Here is an 18,045-nt window from a genome sequence, read left to right as displayed (position 1 = left end):
TCAGATCATGAATCCATGATGGGCTTGGATTTACATCATTATGAATGAAATGTGCTTTATCTGGAAGCAGCAGGGCCCCTCCCCTTTCCACAGGTTGTGTGACACTTTAAATCATCAAACTGTAAATTTTAAATTGTTATTGATCCTTTACCCCGAGTCCTAAAGTGTATATTTATTTTCTTACTCCTCTTTGTTTCCTTGCACTGCTGTAGCTGGAGCCTCGTCGTCTCGTCTCTATATGCTGGACTGTCTGTAGCGGAGATGACAATAAAGTTTACTTTGACTTCAGCAGCGAGCACGCGCACCGAGGGCTCTCGCGCTCACTTTACGTGTACAGAGTTTCGAAAAAACATCGGTGCAGATTATACGTCTGTATCAGGATGTCTGGTGTTTTCGTGTTTGTTGGTTTGTTTTTATTTTGTTTTATTTTGCGAGTTGGTTATTAGATGCTGCTCCCCGCCGATCTCCTCCCTGTGGCGCAAGCAGCAGGCGCACCTCGCAAACGGAGGGCGCCCTTACTCCCAGCAAAGGGGCGATAGAAAACCGATCAGTGCCTGTGACATTCCCAGTATGCGCTGGCTGATGTTGGGGCAGCATGAGCATTTTTTTTTTTTTTTTGCCGATGCCCGTGATGCCCCCACCACGATGCCGCCCGGGCAACCGCCCGTGTCGCCCGTATCTAAAACCGCTACTGCATGCAGAAGCTGAAAGGAGGTGACTCGGTAAAAGAAGGAAAATCACTAAGTAGGAATTATTAGTCCGAAGAGCCAGGGAGGGACTTTTTTCTGGGCTCATCAGAGGATCTAACAGATCAGGAAGTAAACACCTGTGTCAGGCTCTTTTAGCCACGTCACTGACAGTAAAAGTTTTATTATGTTGGTTCTGATGAGTTTCAGCTGGATGTGTTCCAGGCTACGTCTTTAAATCCAGTTTGAAATGCTGCTGCTGTAGGAGGTCGCACGTTTTGCTTGCTCTTCATCACTTTTAAAAACTCGGCCTAAACTTTTGGCGCTGTGCACAATCGTGTGCCGCCGTATTTTGCAGACATGTCCTCGCCGTCTCAGCTCTTCAGGTCACTCATTACAGGTCGCACCTCGTACTCACCTTTCAGGTCGTAGCACCTACTATTTGTGAGCATCTCCCCTTTATTATCAACTCTGAGGCTTGTCATCATGTGCTTTCTTTCTCAGTGTAACCATCACCCAGTGTTTAGTTGTAGGTTGTGTACATTTACTTCATGTCTTATCTGTGTTTAGTCGTCAGGCTGGTCCCTGTGTTGGTTTACCTTTCTGTTGGTATTGAAGTGTCACCTGTTCTGTTAGTTCCTGTTTTATTTTGATACTTCTTTGTGTCGTGTGCAGTTCTGCTTCATTAGTCACATTCAGTTCACTTGTGTTCCCCAGGTGTCTCCACTTTGCCCATTCGCTTTTGTGAATTTAAACCCTTTGTCTGCATCCTTTGTCGTGTTGTTCCTCATATTCCTGCTGTCTAACCTTAGTTTCATGTTTATTCTCTTCTTCATAAGTTCCCAGTAACAAAGTTGAAGTACTTCCACATCTCATCTCCTTCGTCCTGCACTCTGTCTGAACATGGTTAAAAGAGAGAGGGCACTTCTCCTTTCTACGAGCAGCAGATTCAAACCTGGCTTAAAGCTGGGCATGGGGCCATGAAGCCTGGAAACAGGATCACGTCCCACCGACACAAACTCACTGAAAAGCCAATTCTGATGGAATGACTTTGAGTCTCGGTTAAAAGTCAAACATCTCTCGAACACCCTAAAGCCCCCAGCTGTTCCCCACCCACAAACATCTGGATGACACACTGAGTTTGTACCATGGTGGGGGTGAGTGTCAGAGGACTTCAGCAGACTGTAACCTTGGACTAAAACCACAGGTAGCCCCACTCGTCGGACGCCCTCTGCTCGTGCAGGCATGATGCTCTCACTGCAGGTAAAAATGAAGACACAGAGACCTGCGACACTCGGGAGCTTTAATGGTCCATCATTTACAGGCGTGTACAGAAGCAACACAGCAGCACAGGAAGTTCAGTCAGCCGCGGCCAATCAGCTGAGAGCGCCGCCTGTTCAGTCCACAAATCACACAAACCCTCAGTCAGATCACATGACTCACTGATGCTCTATAGTCACGAGACCTCAAAGCTCATCAGAGGGGAGGACCTTCAGACGGAGCGTTCACACCAAGCACGAAGGGAAGCTTTCACGCTGTGACATCGAAAACGAGACAACAAGAAGAGAGGCGAATGCGTTTTGATCCAATAAACAATGTATTCACCCGATCCTGCTGGCAGGAAGTATGGAGAGAGCTCAGACGGACGCCAGAGGAATCGCAACGCGAATGAGGCGGGAGTCGCACGATTTCGCTTCTTGTTCACTTTGAGCCAAACTGTGGATCCATCACACAGCTGAGAGAGTGCCATGGTTGCCTGTGCAGTTTGGCGCCAAAGTAAAGGAGAAACAAGTTGTCGAGGCAAAAATTTACCAAAAGTTCATTTCTACGATGGATGGCGGTTGGCTGAAGGGGGTTTTGAAAGAGGTGAGTCAATGTGCGAGGGTCTTATTGGACATCCTTCTTACTCACGACATCTTGCTCTGATGAGCTGATCGTACTGAGCTAACCGCCGCCATGCTTTTCAGCAGTTCAGCCCGAAATGCAGCGAAAGAGACGGGATTCAGACGAACGTAGACGGCTTGAAAGTGTCAAAAACAGGCCTTTGACTCTTTGCAGGCAGTCAAACGGAGCAACACGGGGACGTGAATGCTGCACACAGCGAGGTGAAACTTTGCTCTGTGGTTCGTGTGAACGCAGCTTTGGATCGGCGTGGGAAGCCTTACAGGGAGCGTTCCTCGTCCTGGATCTGCCTTCATGAGGAAACACCTGCAGATGCTTGGGCATGGTCTTGGTGACCTTTGACCTGGTCAGTAAGTCGTCATTGATGGATTCGTGGCGCTGTGATACAGACTATGAGCCGGTATGATAGCTAATAACTTCCTGTGGTTGCTACATTGGACTCAGAGGCGTAGATGGACGCGTGATGGCGGCTGATGTTCTGCAGAAGCTTGGTGGTGCGTCCCCAGCTTCAGATGCCCATATAGGTGTTCATCTTCCCCAGGGCGTCGCACACAGTGGTGAGGTCGCTGCGCAGGTCCTGCACCACGTCCTCGATGCTGCGGGTGTCTTTGAGCAGGTCGACGCTCTGAGTGTACGGGTTGTAGTACACCGAGAACGGGCGTTTTATCGTCTTTGCAAACTCTCTGCGGGAAAGGAAGCACGCACAGGAAGTCACGGCGGGCTCGGTCCAGGCAGGAGTTTAGTTCCTGTTCAGACTTTAAAACATTCACGATGCGTTCAGTGACTACTCGCTGCTTACCTCATCTTCTCCTTGGCCTCCTCGAAGCTCTCCGACACGAAGTAAACCTCTTGGAAGGTGGTGATGAGACACTCCTGGTTGCAGGTCGTCTTCGGGTCAAACATCTTTACACATGCCTTTTCAGACAGGGCATGCTGGGAAAAACATCAGCAGACAAACATCACTTCCACCGTGCGTGTGTGCGTCTGTGTGTGCGTGCGCGTATGTGCATTGTGTGTGTTACCCTCAACTCTCCAATAGACGACAGTAAACCGGCTCCATAAGCTCTCAGCTGACCGTCCTGTTTGCACAGTCCGAACTCGATGGTGAAGAAATAACACTGAAACACACGAGGCTCCATCACTGATTGATCACTGATTGGTTCCTTTAAAAACTGGTTTCTATGGCATCATGTCCAAACCTCTGTGTTAGAGACATCAGCTGTTCAGATGGCCTGTGCTTTCATGTAATATCATTTTGCACCACAGGGGGTGTAACCACGCTAACCCTCACAAACAGAAGCTCTGAGCAGCAGCTGGGTGGGGCTTCTGTCCCATCTCTGTGATGTCATGGAGATGTATGACTATAAAAAACTGTGTGAAACTGAGTCTCTAGAGCGCATGTCTTTGCGTTGTTGATTCTGTTTTGTACTGAGTTACAGGGCTTCAAAGTAACTGAGTACTTTTACTCTGTTACTCTAACAGAACAGATCCACTTTAAAGTGATGCTGTAAAGTTAAAACATGTTGGTGATGAAACATGTTCTTCTAGCGCCACCATCAGGTGACACTTCATCATTACATAAGGTGAGAATAGGACTCTCATCGTTCTCAAACAAAACATGAAGAAATAATTTTCGAAATTAATATAATTAATGTGTAATAGGGTGTAAAATAGTTAATCTCATACAGCTGCTATTTTTAGTACCATTACTCTTAAAGAGATATTTATTTATTATTTTACTGGCTTATTTCAATTTCTTTTATCCTAAGTCTTCCGTAAACCTCCCACAGCTGGATTTGAACCTCTGCAGCGTTACCATGATGATGAAACTCACTGTGGCGAGTTTCTGAACGTCCTCGTCAGACGCTCCCAGGGAGGCCAGACCGATCTCCTGAGAGAACTGGGCAAACTTTGGATCAGCCAGTAGGGGGACGTGACCCAGCAGCTCGTGACACGTATCTCTGAGAGGAGGAGGAGGAGGAAAGATGGATCACTACAACTACTGAATACACAGAGTGGATTTCACCTCTTTGTCTGCGTGATGCTGAGCTGGAAATCATCAAACTCATCAAACTAGAGATGGATGAAAGGTGGATGTGAGGTGGAGGTACTCACGGCTCGGGGGTGTAGAGCGGGTCGGTGCTGTGCCGGATGTACTGAGTGCAGTTGAAGACTCTGTAGGCCAAACCAGCCAGGAAGTCTCTGGGAGACAGATAACCTGCCACCGGGCGAACGGTGAAGCCAGAGCGCTCTGAAACACACAGGAAGCCACACAGGAAGTGAGGTCATCATCCTGTTCAGCTCTGGCCCGTTCTCATCCATCAAAAAACATCACCGTGGAGGGATTATGTCATCAAAGAGGCGGGGCAGCCACCAACAGCGCTTCATGTTTCAGCAGAACTTCTGGAATCTGTAATGTGACTCATGGGTCACCTGAGTCCAGGTGAACGTGTTCAGAGAGACGTACCTCTGAGGAATAGTGAGACGTCCTCCAGCTGCGGGATGTTGTCCTCTCTATAGCCACAGTGCTCAGTGAGCAGCGGCAGGTTCTTCAGGTACTCTTTGCAGGCGTGAGTCGGATACAGTTTGGTCAGCTCTCTGAACACCACGCCCCACGTCTTCACCTCCTCCTCCGTGTACTCGATACGAGGGATGGGCTGCCCGCTGTGGGGGGAGGGGCACGCGAGACGTGAAACACGTGAGAGGTGAAACACGAGAAAACACGACGAACGGACGAACATACTTACAACTTATAATTCATGGCCACTTCCACAAAGTACTTCCTGCGCTGGCGATAAACATTATCTTTAAACCCCTGACAGGAAGGAAGAGGACACACAGTCAGAGTACAGATATCCCATCATGCCCAGCTTTCTGCCACCTCCGCGTGCACCTATGGGCTGCTCGCAGCTTTGCTGCCACTCGTACGTCCCACCAAGAAAGGCTGACATCTGACACGTTAGCTGGACCTCCTCCAGTGTGTCGAAGCCCCAAAGACGAATTTATTTTGTGTGGATCGAAGAGCGGGCAGGTGTGTGTAAAAAGCCCCGCCTCTTCCACGTGAGGGGGCAGATGAGCAGCACATTGAACTCAGCACCTCAACCTGTGGGGAGGAACTCATTCTGCAGGTCTCACTTCCTGATCTATGCCACCTACAGGCTGGACAGCTGCAGACTCAGTTAAAGTTTTCCTCTTGAATGAAAACAGCTATAGGAGGTCCAGAGGTGAACTCAGAGATGAGCCCGAAGACCCGAAGGAGAAACTTAACACCCTGACCTGCACACAAAGGCCCTAAACACTGCAGTCTGGCCCCCTCTTTGTCTCGAATGCAAGATGAACTCACGTTGCAGGCATCTGTGAGCTGTTCTTTATAAATAAAGTTGAACTGAAACGACTCACGGGATGGTCGGCGTCCAGCTCGGACCCGTACATCAGCACTCTGTGAGAGCACTGATCCAACTCGGAGATCTTCATGGGAAACCAGGGAACCTCGTCTTCATCTGAGAAGAACACAGAGAAGTCTCACAACGCTTAAACACTGCGGCCTGTCAAACCTTTACATTCTGTATGATAGCTTTTCATTTCACAGTGTTGTCCACTACCTGCTGTTAGTGTCTGTTAGCCTCTGTTAGCTGCAGTTTTAGCTGCTTTTAGCTTGTGTTGGCTGCTTTGTTAGCCTCTGTTAGCCTGTGTTAGCTGCAGTTTTAGCTGCTTTTAGCTTGTGTTGGCTTTTTTTAGCCTCTGTTAGCCTGTGTTAGCTGCAGTTTTAGCTGCTTTTAGCTTGTGTTGGCTTTTTTTTAGCCTCTGTTAGCCTGTGTTAGCTGCAGTTTTAGCTGCTTTTAGCTTGTGTTGGCTTTTTTTTAGCCTCTGTTAGCCTGTGTTAGCTGCAGTTTTAGCTGCTTTTAGCTTGTGTTGGCTGCTTTTTTAGCCTCTGTTAGCCTCTGTTAGCTGCAGTTTTAGCTGCTTTTAGCTTGTGTTGTCTGCTTTTTTAGCCTCTGTTAGCCTCTGTTAGCTGCAGTTTTAGCTGCTTTTAGCTTGTGTTGGTTGCTTTTTCAGCCTCTGTTAGCCTCTGTTAGCTACAGTTTTAGCTGCTTTTAGCTTGTGTTGGCTGCTTTGTTAGCCTCTGTTAGCTGCAGTAGCTTGTGTTGGCTGCTTTTTTAGCCTCTGTTAGCCTGTGTTAGCTGCTCTTTTACAATGTGAAAATGTCAAAACTGTTTATCAGGGGAAAAGTGTGATTTTTAGGACACTAACTGGCAAAATGTGACAATATCAGGAATGAATGAGCGAGTTTATGCATGTTTTCATGTATTAGCTCCCTGACTTCAGCTCAGGAGATGAACTTGAGCTGCGGAGGAAGACAATATGATTTTGCTTAGTCTCTTTCCTTCCTGTTTTTGTTTCTTTGGTGAAGGGGACGCCTTCTCCAGTGGTAAAACAGGCGTGGTCATTTAAATATCGCTCCACGGCACGTGAACACCTACGACTTCTCTTCTCCTCCACCTTTGCCGTTTTATGCACGTGGCTAGAAACTGGCCACTTTAGTCAAAACAAGATGAAGAGATCCAATCAGAACTAATCAGGTACTACAGAAAAGGTGGGGTGAGTGTGAAGTGATCCAATCGGAAGTGACCTCATTGTGCAGCGTTCCATCTGCTCCTGATAAACAACGAGGGAGAGGCGGTTCAGCCCACTCCCATGAAAACGTAACAGAAGAGGGAGAGAAGAAGAGACGCGGTCTTTGTAAACATCGTGGAGAATCACTCACCGTTCAAAACACAAATTTTACATTTTAGATTTGAGTCACTGAATCAACTTCAGATTACGTCTGCTGTAATCGCATCACATTTAGTTGACTAAAACTAAAGCAGTAGCTGTTAAGACAAAAGCAGAAAGCCTCCAGAAATCCAGGTGTGCGCCTGAGCGCGCTCATACCTGCTTCAGCACACCACACATGTGCTGGCGTATTGAAGGACACGATGTTGACGTGGTCTTTGAGATGCTCCAGCAGCTCGTTGAACTCTTTCTTGCTGCAGCTGCAGTCTGCAAAGATCTCCACCTCGTTAGGAACTCGCTTCGACATCCGAGACTCGATGTGGTTCAGGTTCACGTGCTTCTCCTGCAGGAGGACGCGAGGACAGAGAGGGTGAAGATGGAGGTGGGGCAGAGGTTCAGGCGTGATCTGTTTTTGAGGGCTTCCTGACCTGAAACAGTCTGAGAGCTTTGACCAGACAGCCGACCTCGTTCTTCAGAGAAAACACCACTGCCGTTTTCCCAGAATCCTCTGTGCCCTCTTTGTCCGGCTTCTCGTTGATGGGACAGAAGGACGGACGCCTCGACTGACAGCAACAACACAAACATGACAAAGAACGTGAGGTTATTGTGACAAAATGAAGCGTTTCAATCAATCAATCAAAGCTTTATTCGCCACATGAAGGTTCCCCCCCCCCCCAAGCTTACACACACAACAAAGACATCACATGGGGATACAAGTCGGAGATCGGTAGCGTTACAGAAAAACACTGAAATATACACTACAATGGGAAAGTACAAGAGGAAAAAAAGAGACCTCTACTCTGCTGTGCTTCCATGGTAGGACAGCACAAGAACAGGAAACAAAAAAACTCCTCTGCACAGAGAGCACATAAATGTCCACAGTACAACTCTGTGAAAGACATGACAAGCCACAGGATTGGGTGGGGGGTGAGGAGTAATCTGAAGCGAACACAGCAGCCGCCCTGCACAGCGCTACCATTCCAGCGCGGCACACAGACCCGCCGTGTTCCCCCGCAGGAAACAAGCATCGAAGGCGTTTGGAAAGGGAGGGGGATGAGTGCGTGCTTATCTCTTGGCGAAGGTGGTCGCACTTTTCTCCTCTCCTCCTTCCCCTTATCTTCCCTGCTTAGCCTCTTGTGTCCTTGTCTTGTCTCGTGTGCATTACTTTCCCTGGAACAGTCTCTCACTGTCGTTCTCTAAAACCTAAAAGAGGAATTATGGATTTGATCAACTGGTCTCTGAACGCTATTGACACCCTTTTCTCAACGAGGAGTCTGGGCTCGGGAGAGCCCGAGTGCCCTGGAGGGACTTTCCCTGCCGGATACACGATGGACGGGTGGCAGAATCGGAGGATCATGTGCCTGGCGGGACTGTCGATCGAGGACGCTGAAGATATCTACCTATTCGGAACCATGATAACAGGGTTCTTGCTGATCTGAGCTGGCTTGGCCCTGGCTTATCGGAGAATTATGAGAGCAGAACCAGCTGTTCAAACCCCCCCCCAAGGCTGCTCGCTGGAATCGAAGCGATGGGACGAGGCGCGACCTCTCACAACGAACGCAGCATGGCTAACACCTTGGAGACGCTTACAGCTGCCGTGAAGACTCAATAACACCATTGAGCATATATATTGGGATACATCAAAGAGAGGCCTGCTCAAAATGAGACCCTTGAGCGAAAGTTGGATCACATCGCAGAACGGCTCACTGCAGTTGTGAGGTCTCAGAATCACAAGAATGATAACACCACGGAACAGAAGTTTGATACCATCATGGGGAGGCTCTATGTTACTTACGCTCCATGATGTTGTCATTCTTTTGCTCAAAGAGCAGGTTCTGAGAACTCACGACTGCAGTGCACTTCCCCAAGATGTGATCCAATTTGCGCTCAAAGGTGTTATTCGAGCGAGCCCCTCCAGATGTAATCCAGTTTTTCACTCAGAGGTCTTGTTCTGAGTATTCATGGCAGCCGTGCGTTCTCCAAGATCTTATCCATGCTGCACTCAATGAGCCCATTTTGAAAAACTCACGCCTCGTCCCATTGTTTCAATCCCAGCGGGCAGCCTTGTGGGGGTTTGAACAGCCGGTTCCGCTTCCTTAATTCTTTGATAAGTCAGGGCCAAGCCAGCTCCGATCAGCAAGAACCCTGTTATCATGGTTCCGAATAGGTAGATATCTTCAGCACTCAGGCTCACCCGAGCCCAGACTTCTCGTTGAGAAGGGGTGTCAATTGCATTCAGAGACCAGTTGATCAAATCCATAATTCCTCTTTTAGGTTTTAGAGAACAGACTGTGAGAGAGTGTTCCAGGGAAAGTAATACAAAAAACACGAGACTAGACAAGGACACAAGAGGCTAAGCAGGGAAGCTAAGGGAGAGGAGGAGGAGAGGAGAAAAGTGCGACCGCCTTCGCCGAGAGCCAAAACAGATGTTTAGAAGCATCAACCAATCAGGCCTCTGACTATGCGATGGAGGTCTCATTAGCAGGGGCGGATCTAGAGAAATTTTCTTAGGGTGGCAAAGAAATCAAATGGGGTGGCAAAATCAAAGCCTCCCCCCCCCAAACACTCATGCAGGTGGTTACATGTGGTTACATGATTCAAATGCAGTAAGTATGCACGTTTTTCATATAAATATAGTCGATAACTTAATTATTGTCTGTAGCCCACATGATTACACACTTTAGTTACATAAAACATGTGAGTTTTGATGCTATGTACTGTATAGCCTGTATGATAAATAAATATGTAGCCCAATAAGTATAAACTCCAGAAAGCTACACAACATGGGGCGCTTCATTTACAAACACAAGTCTAACTTAAGTTTCACTGTTTTTGTTAGAAAACAGTCACATTGTTGCAGCTTAAATTACACAAAATGTCAGAAATCTGCACCGTCATGAACAAACATGTAAACCTCATTTTTCATGATTTGTTGGATGAACCCACTGAGGTCTGAAATACAACCGGCGATGTGTGACTCCTTTGAGTTTACGTTTGTATTTCACCCTCAGATTGTTTCATTTTATTTTTTCTTTTCAGCTCAACTGAATTTATTTATTTTTTTTACTTTCTTTTTATTGTTTTTCTTTAAACATTATAGGAGGGGGGGGGGGGTAACAACAAAACAAAACACCAAAACAACAACAACAACAAAAAGATAAATACAACAGGTAGGATAACAAAACAAACCCATGTTGGATCTCCTTGTTTCTACAGTTTGATCATTTCTCATTATCAGTGTGTTGGTCTTTATCCTGTTGGGTTTATGTACTCAGTCCATTTCTCCCACTTTTTATGGTATTGATCTTCCTGAGTCCTTATTCTGTAGGTCAATTCTTCCATAGTTTGTATTTCATCTATAATTTTGATCCATTCGTCCTGTGATGGTGGGTCTATCTTGTTCCATTTTCTTGTAATTGCCTTTTTACAGGCAAAAATCAACTAAATTCAGCTCAACTGACTTTAGTTGTTTTTTTACTGTAAAAAAAACACAGACATGTTGGGTAAATGTTTATAACTTGAAATGCAAATATAAAACGTACATTTTATAAACATAAACAACTATTTATCTAAAAATGCAGCCAATACACCGTTTGTTTCATTTTCTACAACCATTTAAAAATCTTACTAAAACTAAAATGAGAGAACAATCAGGTGTGGCAATAAGATGCCCCACAAATGATGTGTGCCAGTAAAAAACAAGTTTGTCCACCAAAAGACAGAAGAGCACAGGGACAAACCTGCAGGCCCGACAACAGCAGGTGTATCACGCCGCTGGTTTTCTACTTAGTGACAGTGTTTACGTTGCAAATGTGCCTCTGACAGTCATTAGTGCCCTCACTGACACACTAAACAAAACGACTACACAACAGAACGACTACACAACACACTAAACGTCACAAATCTGCCACATCTAAACTCTCTCTCTCGCTCTGTCTCGCTCGCCCTGTTACCGTCACTCCCCAAACTTTTCCCTCTTCCTAAACAACCAAATCCCACATGTTGACTTTTTTTTAATTGGTCGACATGGTGCATTTTTCCACCAATAAGAAAGAGGTGGCTTTTTTCCTTTCTTTCCTGTTTTCGTGCTGTCCTTACAAAACGCTTAAAACACACACGTGACGACAGTATTTAGAACGAAGCGTGGCTGATATATATATGATCATAACTCTGGATTTACTGGCCTGTAATTAAAATTTAAAAACTTTGAAGTCCGAACTTTCAATGTGGCTGAAACAGAGACTCAGCGTGGCTGCAGCTTGTTGCTGTGTCAGCTTACATCAGTCATGTGATCTGGAGGTGCAGCGTGTCCGTGGACCACAGAGGGTTAATAACACTCACCTTCCTTCCATTTCCACAGTGTAACATCCACCCACCTGTGTAAAATCCAAAATTCCCATGGTGTTGTTCAAAATGTGCTCTGGCACGATCATGAGCATCGCTTGCTGCTGAAAACAAGAAAAAAGCCGGTCCTGCTATGGGCTGAACCATTTGTTACTGGTGCAGGGGGGACACTATGCAATATATTCAGTTTTAGCATTTATATTCACTGCTGACTGTAACTACGCTCAAACTGTTAATGCTGTCTTATTTTAATAAACAACACTGTCATATGCAAAACTGGGGTGGCAAGGGATCATTTTAGGGTGGCACTTGCCACCCCATGCCACCCTTCTAGATCCGCCCCTGCTCATTAGGCCCTCCCATGAACCTCCTCTGAGCTCTTCTCCTCCTGCCTGCAGCTTCTCCCTTCACCTTTCCTGTGGATTTTAATGCCACCCTGCACCTGAGGGGGCGACAGTGAGTCAGCCCTCAGTCCAACGGGACAGGAAGCAGCACCTCCAGGTCCAAGAGGAGCGTGCAGGCAGGGTGGAGTGGGTGGAGAAAGAGTGTCAGGGGTTTGGAGATGTGGAGATGCTCAGATGTTTGTTGGAAGTGAGCAGTGTGGACAGAATCCTGTCATCAGGGGAACGGCTCAGACTCAGAGAGGCTGAGATGGTCTGAGCCTGTGCAGAGGAGGAAAGGTGAAGGGAGAAGCTGCAGGCAGGAGGAGAAGAGCTCAGAGGAGGTTCATGGATGCAGTGAAGGGAACATGCAGAGGGTCGGAGTGACAGAGGAGGGTGAGTCGTCTGTGTCCTGTGCAGATTTAGCTCAGACTCCCACCAGCAGGGGGCAGTGTTTGAGCGGGAGTCAGGCTGAGGTGCTTCTGCTGCTGTGAATGAATTTAAACTGTACCAGTGTGTCTGCTGGCCACCTGACCTTCATCAGCTGATGGAGCCTTTTCTCCACCCTAAACCTTTTTACCTGCGTGCTTTTGTTTCCACTGCGTAAACTAAAGCACAGTTCTGTTTCTGGTTGGGTGACTTCCTCTCAGTAACGCCATCAGTATGATCGCTTGCTCTGATAGGCCGGCCTCATAAAGGCGTGGAGCGTTATCTGATGCAGACGGCGACAAATTTCCCCAGAACTGCTGTTCAAACACACGGTGGCAACGGCGTGAAGCAGCTTGCTCTGACAGCTGTTAGCGTCATGAAATAAAGATGTGGAGCTGCCGACGGATGCTCGGACAAACAGCCCATAGCCTAGCAACCGACGACACGCTGCTTACCCAGAACTCTGACAGCAAAGACCCCACAGTGAGCACGGACACACAACTCTGAGTGTGTACTCTGAGTCTACTCTTTACCTCATGCTGAGCCTGGACATTATCTTTCGCTCTTCTTCAGTGTCTGGATTGTGGACGGTTTTTGTTTTTTGTGGACGAACTTCGATCCCTGTGAGCCGACTGGCAGGAAAATGCCGCCTGCAAAGCTGCATGGAGGGAATATTTAACGTGTGATGTAAACGATGCAGAGCCATCAGCCTGACTGCAGGTTTTTCATGTTGGCCCAGAGAAAAAGAAGAAATATTGCTTAAATACAGTCCAGAAACATCACTTTAGGCTGACCGTTTCATGCTAGGGTTTAAATTGTATTTGCATTTGTTTTTCTGCTTTTCTTTGACAGATTTCCTGCCATTAGAAAAAGATGTAAATAGAGAGAATGGTGCAGAGATAAAACAGAAATAAAAGGAATAAATAAATTAAAGTGAATGTAAATAACGAGTATCACAGAAAGAACTCTGTAACATAAATTCATGTCAGATTCATTAGTTCCTGTAGATTTCTTTTGGCACATTTGTTCCTCCATAAAGCAGAGGGTCGAACTAGAGTGTGGAGATGAATCTTCAGTTACTGATCTGATCGCTCTGGGCAGTTCTTTTTAAATCGTTTGATCTGTTTCTGCTGCCTGGATGAATATTCTGAGCTGATGGGATTACTGCCTTGCTCAAAGGCTCTTCAGCAAGAAGGTTGTGTGATGAGCCAATTCAAGTAAAAAAGTACTAAAAGTAGAAATAATTAGTTTGACTTTGAATTTTTGGAGCAGAATTTGAGAAATAAAGAGTTTCTTATTATCTTCTCCTGATCAGCAATCAATAAAGTCCTGAAGCTGCTCTCAGCTACAGTACTCGAGTAAAAGTACCCAGTTAGTCTAAAAGGAGGAGGATGAAGACTCCTCACCATCTGTCCGCCGGTGTGCCGCTGCCGCTGATGCTGCTGGTCAAACATGGCCGAGTCCAGCGACAGCCCGCGCCGCGACCAGTACTTGCTGGAGAACATCATCATAGCCGGTTGCATCCTGGGGATGGGTTCGCCATCGTCCTTCATCACGTGGCCCGACGCCATCGGGAACCAGTGAGTGTACGAGTACCAGGACTCCAGCCTGTCGCTCTGCCGCCGCTCAGGAGGACGAAGAGGAGGATGCTGCTGCTGATGCTGCTGGAGCTGTGAGCCGCTGCCGACCCGCCTCCTCAAAAATACTCCCCCAGGAGGGGGAGGGGGGGGTAAGCTCCACCCACAGCAGTCTCCAGGTGGGCGGAGACTTTGGCAGCAGAGTGACATCATTAGAGCACACATAGCAGCTCAGAGACACACCTGAACACAAACACACACTCATTTTCACATCTCCTTGAGGACATTGAGCTGATGTAACACTTTACCTGCTGTCTCACTCTAACCAATAGGAGCTAATGCCTGACCCCAACAATGACCTAACCACAGCTGAGGACCGCCATTTGGTCCTCCCAATTACTGGTCCCCACAAAGATGTTTAAAGGAGCACACACACACGCACACAGGGACCTGCGTGTTTAAAAGCAGTGAGATTGTGATATTAATGCCACGTTATGCCCCTGAATAATGACTGTGAATTATTATGTAGTTTTAGTTTGCATTATTCTCCTGAGTTACATTTGTTAAACTGCATTACATTAGGCTGCTGGCTTATTGTGAATGAATGATATTGTTTATGATGCATGATACTGCTGAGGTATAAGAAATACTGTTTTCAGAGTCAGGACCTTGTTTTCTGATAATAGAGGAGACAGAGAGCTTCTGCCTGGTAAAAGGTCAGAAGCATCAACGGGCGGGGTGAGGCCGAGTGCATTTGGAGGTTGAGACACACACACACAGTAGTTAGACTCATGTTTAGGTAAGAGTTCAAATAATAGTTTGCAAAAGCTTGTGATGCAAAATTGTGTCTGCCTAAGGGACAGTTTGCTCCAGGAGATAAGCGAGAGTTATTAGCAGGAAGCACCTGGCCTCGAGACGGAGAAGATGTCCTTTTAAATGTGTCGAAAGTCGTCAACAGAACATTAGTGGTGTTGAAACGTATGCATGTGTTGTATCTGTTTGACGCGTGAGGGGGCGTCATAAACAATACCCTGATGTTATGAAAACAACTGCTTGTGTATCGTTGGGCGGAGATCGATGCTGTCGGCGTGCAGTGTTCATGTCCCCACGCGTGTGTTCATTAAATCATCCTAACTCTCCTGGACCAATCGTTGTCTTTGTGCGCACCCTCAATATTTGAACTCGTAACACCCTGACACACCTGGTCACCCCACCTGAGCGATTTCCCGCTGACGTCGAGTGTCATGTGACAGGTAGGACATAAAGAGTAAGAAAGGCTCCACGGCTCCGCCCTCTCCGGCTTGGACGGACCATACAACTCCCGCAGGTGAGGGGCGTGTTTCCTGCTCTCACACACCTTAAATACCTGCCTATGTTCATAAATCCTGTCACACAGCTGACCTTCACCCACAGAAAGTCATGTGACCACAAATCAAACATGATTCCCACCTGTACATCCTGCTGTGGCCCCGCCCCCCCGACTGCCAGACATCAGAGAGGGTGGTTTGGTTCGACTGTAAACATCTGCAGCTCTCGGCCTAATGAGCTTTGAGTCTGGAATGGCGCCGTGCTCTGATTGGTCGTTTCAGATCTTAAACTTCAGTTTGAGGTTTCATCAGCTGTGGGCACAGAGGAGCGGAGTCCTCTATTAAACCTGTGGGCGGGCAGGTGATGGACGGCTGATGGTTGGCTGATAAACAGCCATGATGGCAGCCGCGGTTATCAGCGTGCGGAGACAATTTCCTGCCACACAGGAAATGAAAGCTGCATCGGGAGGAGCCGCGGCTGCTTTGTTCCTGAGGCTTTATGAGCTGATTGCAGGTGATACCTTCATCTTCCTCCTCCTCCTCGTCGCCTTTAAAACCAAACTTCTCCAATCTAAGGAGGCAAGGAGGGGGAGGTGGTGAGGGGGAGGTGGAGGAGGAGGAGGAGGCCAGGAGATATCTGACAGTCGCATGAAAGCAGCTGAGGTGACATTTGGAGCAAACGGGAGGAGGCGTGACATTTATGAAGATGAATCGAATCATTTCCTCACATCGATGCAAGCAGAGCAGCTGCCCTCCACCTCCCCTCCCACTCTGACTGTGCAGTGGCGCAGCTCTCTGATTGGAGCTTGGCCCTGCAGGTGTGTTTTCCTTCTGCGTGTGACACAAAGCGAAAACGTCCGCGCGAGCATCATCGTAAATAATCTGGCCTCCCGTGACGAGCTGCGATGCTGTGTCCAGCTGTGGTCTCCATGGTTACTGACAGGTCAGCTCCAATAAGAGAGAGAGATGGCACTCAGTCCTTAACGTATTTTAAGGTGGAAGCAGACCTACAGCTGCTCATATTTATGAGGACAAAGTTCAGCGTGTGTGGGTGGAGGTGAACATGGTGCAGTCGGACTCAGTGTCCCCGTATGCTGAACCGTCCCAGCAGCAGCGACCACAACACGCGCAGGATGTTTGATTGAATTCGGTAAATCCTGAGTGTTTGACTCACATACACCACAGATTTCAGACAAACTGAGCCTCAGGATTCAAAGAAGTGTTTGTGCTGACGTCGGTGAATACGACCCCAGACGCTCCTCCTCTCAACGCCAGCCTCGTTCATATCATCTCCACAAATCGAAGAGGATTTAGTTTTTGTAGTCCGCCTTCAGCACCCTGTAGTTTCAACATGCGTCACGTTAAAGAGCAAAGGGTGTATTGCACCACTTCACCTCACTACAAGCAGCAGGCGATTTTAGACCCAGACAGGCCTCAGGGCTGTGTGCTGCTACATCATTGAGTCTACAGGAGGTGGAGGCCCTGAACCACTCAGGACTCCACCCAGCCACCTGTGGCATCAGTGCCTAGTAGGGGTGCAACAATACACAAAATTCACGGTTCAGTTCGATACTTTGGTGTCACGGTTCGATATTTTTTCGATACAAAAAAAAATGTTCATGCCTTTTAATTTGTCATTTATTAAAATTATAAATATATATTTTAACTCAAACGTGCAGTTTTTAAATTTAATGTTGCTGAAACAACAAAGTAAAAAAATAAATCCAATGGAGAAATCTCTCATCTTTGGAAAAGAGTTTATTACAGAGAAATGTCTCTTTCCAAAATAAAAGCTCTACTATATGCTTCTTCTGGGCTATATTCTCAGCAGCATGTTAAACATATCAGGTCCCCATAAGGAGAATCCTGTGCTAACGGCTGTCTAAATGACTCGGGTAAAGTTAGTAGCATGCTTGTTGTTTTTGTCTTTGCACTAGGATGATGTCGGAGTAAATGTGCAGTCATATTCGTTGTGTTCCCACTAGTGCTGTCAGCGTTAATCTGAAATGACGTTAACGCCACAACACGGCAAATCTCCGTTAACGAGCTACCGCGGATCGCCCCGTGCGTGGGGCTGGACGGCCAACATGTTAACGAGCTAACTGCGCTAACGCACTAGCTCCCACCCATGTAATTGAGCATTGCATGGCACATCCAACATACTGTTTTACTTTAGTCCATGACTGCTTACCTTCAGGGTCATACGTCACATGAAAACCAAAATAGTTCCAAACGCCAGATCTGAATGAGGGTGGGGGAGGTTCAATTTGCCATGTTGCAAGGAGAGCTTAACTTCTGTCTCGCTAGCTTGTGCTGCGCTCATTGGATCTGCGCTCGACAGTGCAGCCTAGGCGGAGTAGTCGAACGCAGATTCACTGAGCTCTCAACACAGACAGCATCGTCAGAAGGAAAATTGATAAAATAAATTACAAATGTTGTATTGTTCGATACATATGCGTACCGAACCGAAAGCACTGTATCGAACGGTTCAATATCGATACCAGTATCGTTGCACCCCTAGTGCCTGGGTAAGGCTACAGCATTACGGAGCTGTGTCCTCGTTACATCAGGCAGGCGATGCAGACCAAAGAGCTCTACTGCACCACCTGTTAGCGTTCCTCAGGTGGAGCCATGCTGGACGCTGAGG

At 47.2% G+C, this 18,045-nt stretch overlaps 1 protein-coding gene across 2 annotated transcripts; it reads right to left on the bottom strand.

Annotated features, from left to right (window-relative positions):
* Positions 1-1,975: 1,975 nt before the first annotated feature.
* Positions 1,976-17,835, bottom strand: tph2 (tryptophan hydroxylase 2 (tryptophan 5-monooxygenase)). 2 transcript variants are annotated; one of them, XM_080304030.1, is made up of 12 exons: positions 15,541-17,145; positions 13,921-14,334; positions 7,790-7,924; positions 7,521-7,704; positions 5,988-6,088; positions 5,336-5,403; positions 5,056-5,252; positions 4,704-4,839; positions 4,423-4,549; positions 3,611-3,706; positions 3,388-3,521; positions 1,976-3,271 (listed from the first exon to the last, which is right to left on the bottom strand). In XM_080304030.1, the coding sequence occupies exons 2-12, from the start codon at positions 14,314-14,316 to the stop codon at positions 3,097-3,099; spliced, it is 1,749 nt and encodes a 582-aa protein (XP_080160156.1). In that variant the 5' UTR covers positions 14,317-14,334; positions 15,541-17,145; the 3' UTR covers positions 1,976-3,096. The 2 variants fall into 2 exon arrangements, with proteins under 2 accessions (XP_080160156.1, XP_026028084.1); XM_026172299.2 differs by lacking the exons at positions 13,921-14,334; positions 15,541-17,145 and adding an exon at positions 17,590-17,835.
* Between the last annotated feature and the right edge of the window lie 210 nt (positions 17,836-18,045).

The sequence above is a fragment of the Astatotilapia calliptera genome, chromosome 7, assembly GCF_964374335.1.
Source record: "Astatotilapia calliptera chromosome 7, fAstCal68.1, whole genome shotgun sequence".
Classification (NCBI taxonomy): Eukaryota; Metazoa; Chordata; class Actinopteri; order Cichliformes; family Cichlidae; genus Astatotilapia; species Astatotilapia calliptera.
Note: the sequence above shows the minus strand (reverse complement) of the source record. Positions and strands in the feature narration are given on the sequence as shown.

Excerpts from the sequence above, each read along its gene's own strand:
- tph2 (XM_080304030.1), bottom strand. The coding sequence starts at position 14,316 with ATGTGTGCTCTAATGATGTCACTCTGCTGCCAAAGTCTCCGCCCACCT. Across the intron at positions 3,707-4,422 it reads ACGTTCAGAAACTCGCCACA|TGTTATTTCTTCACCATCGA; the intron begins GTGAGTTTCATC and ends CGTGTGTTTCAG. Across the intron at positions 3,522-3,610 it reads CGTCTATTGGAGAGTTGAGG|CATGCCCTGTCTGAAAAGGC; the intron begins GTAACACACACA and ends TGTTTTTCCCAG.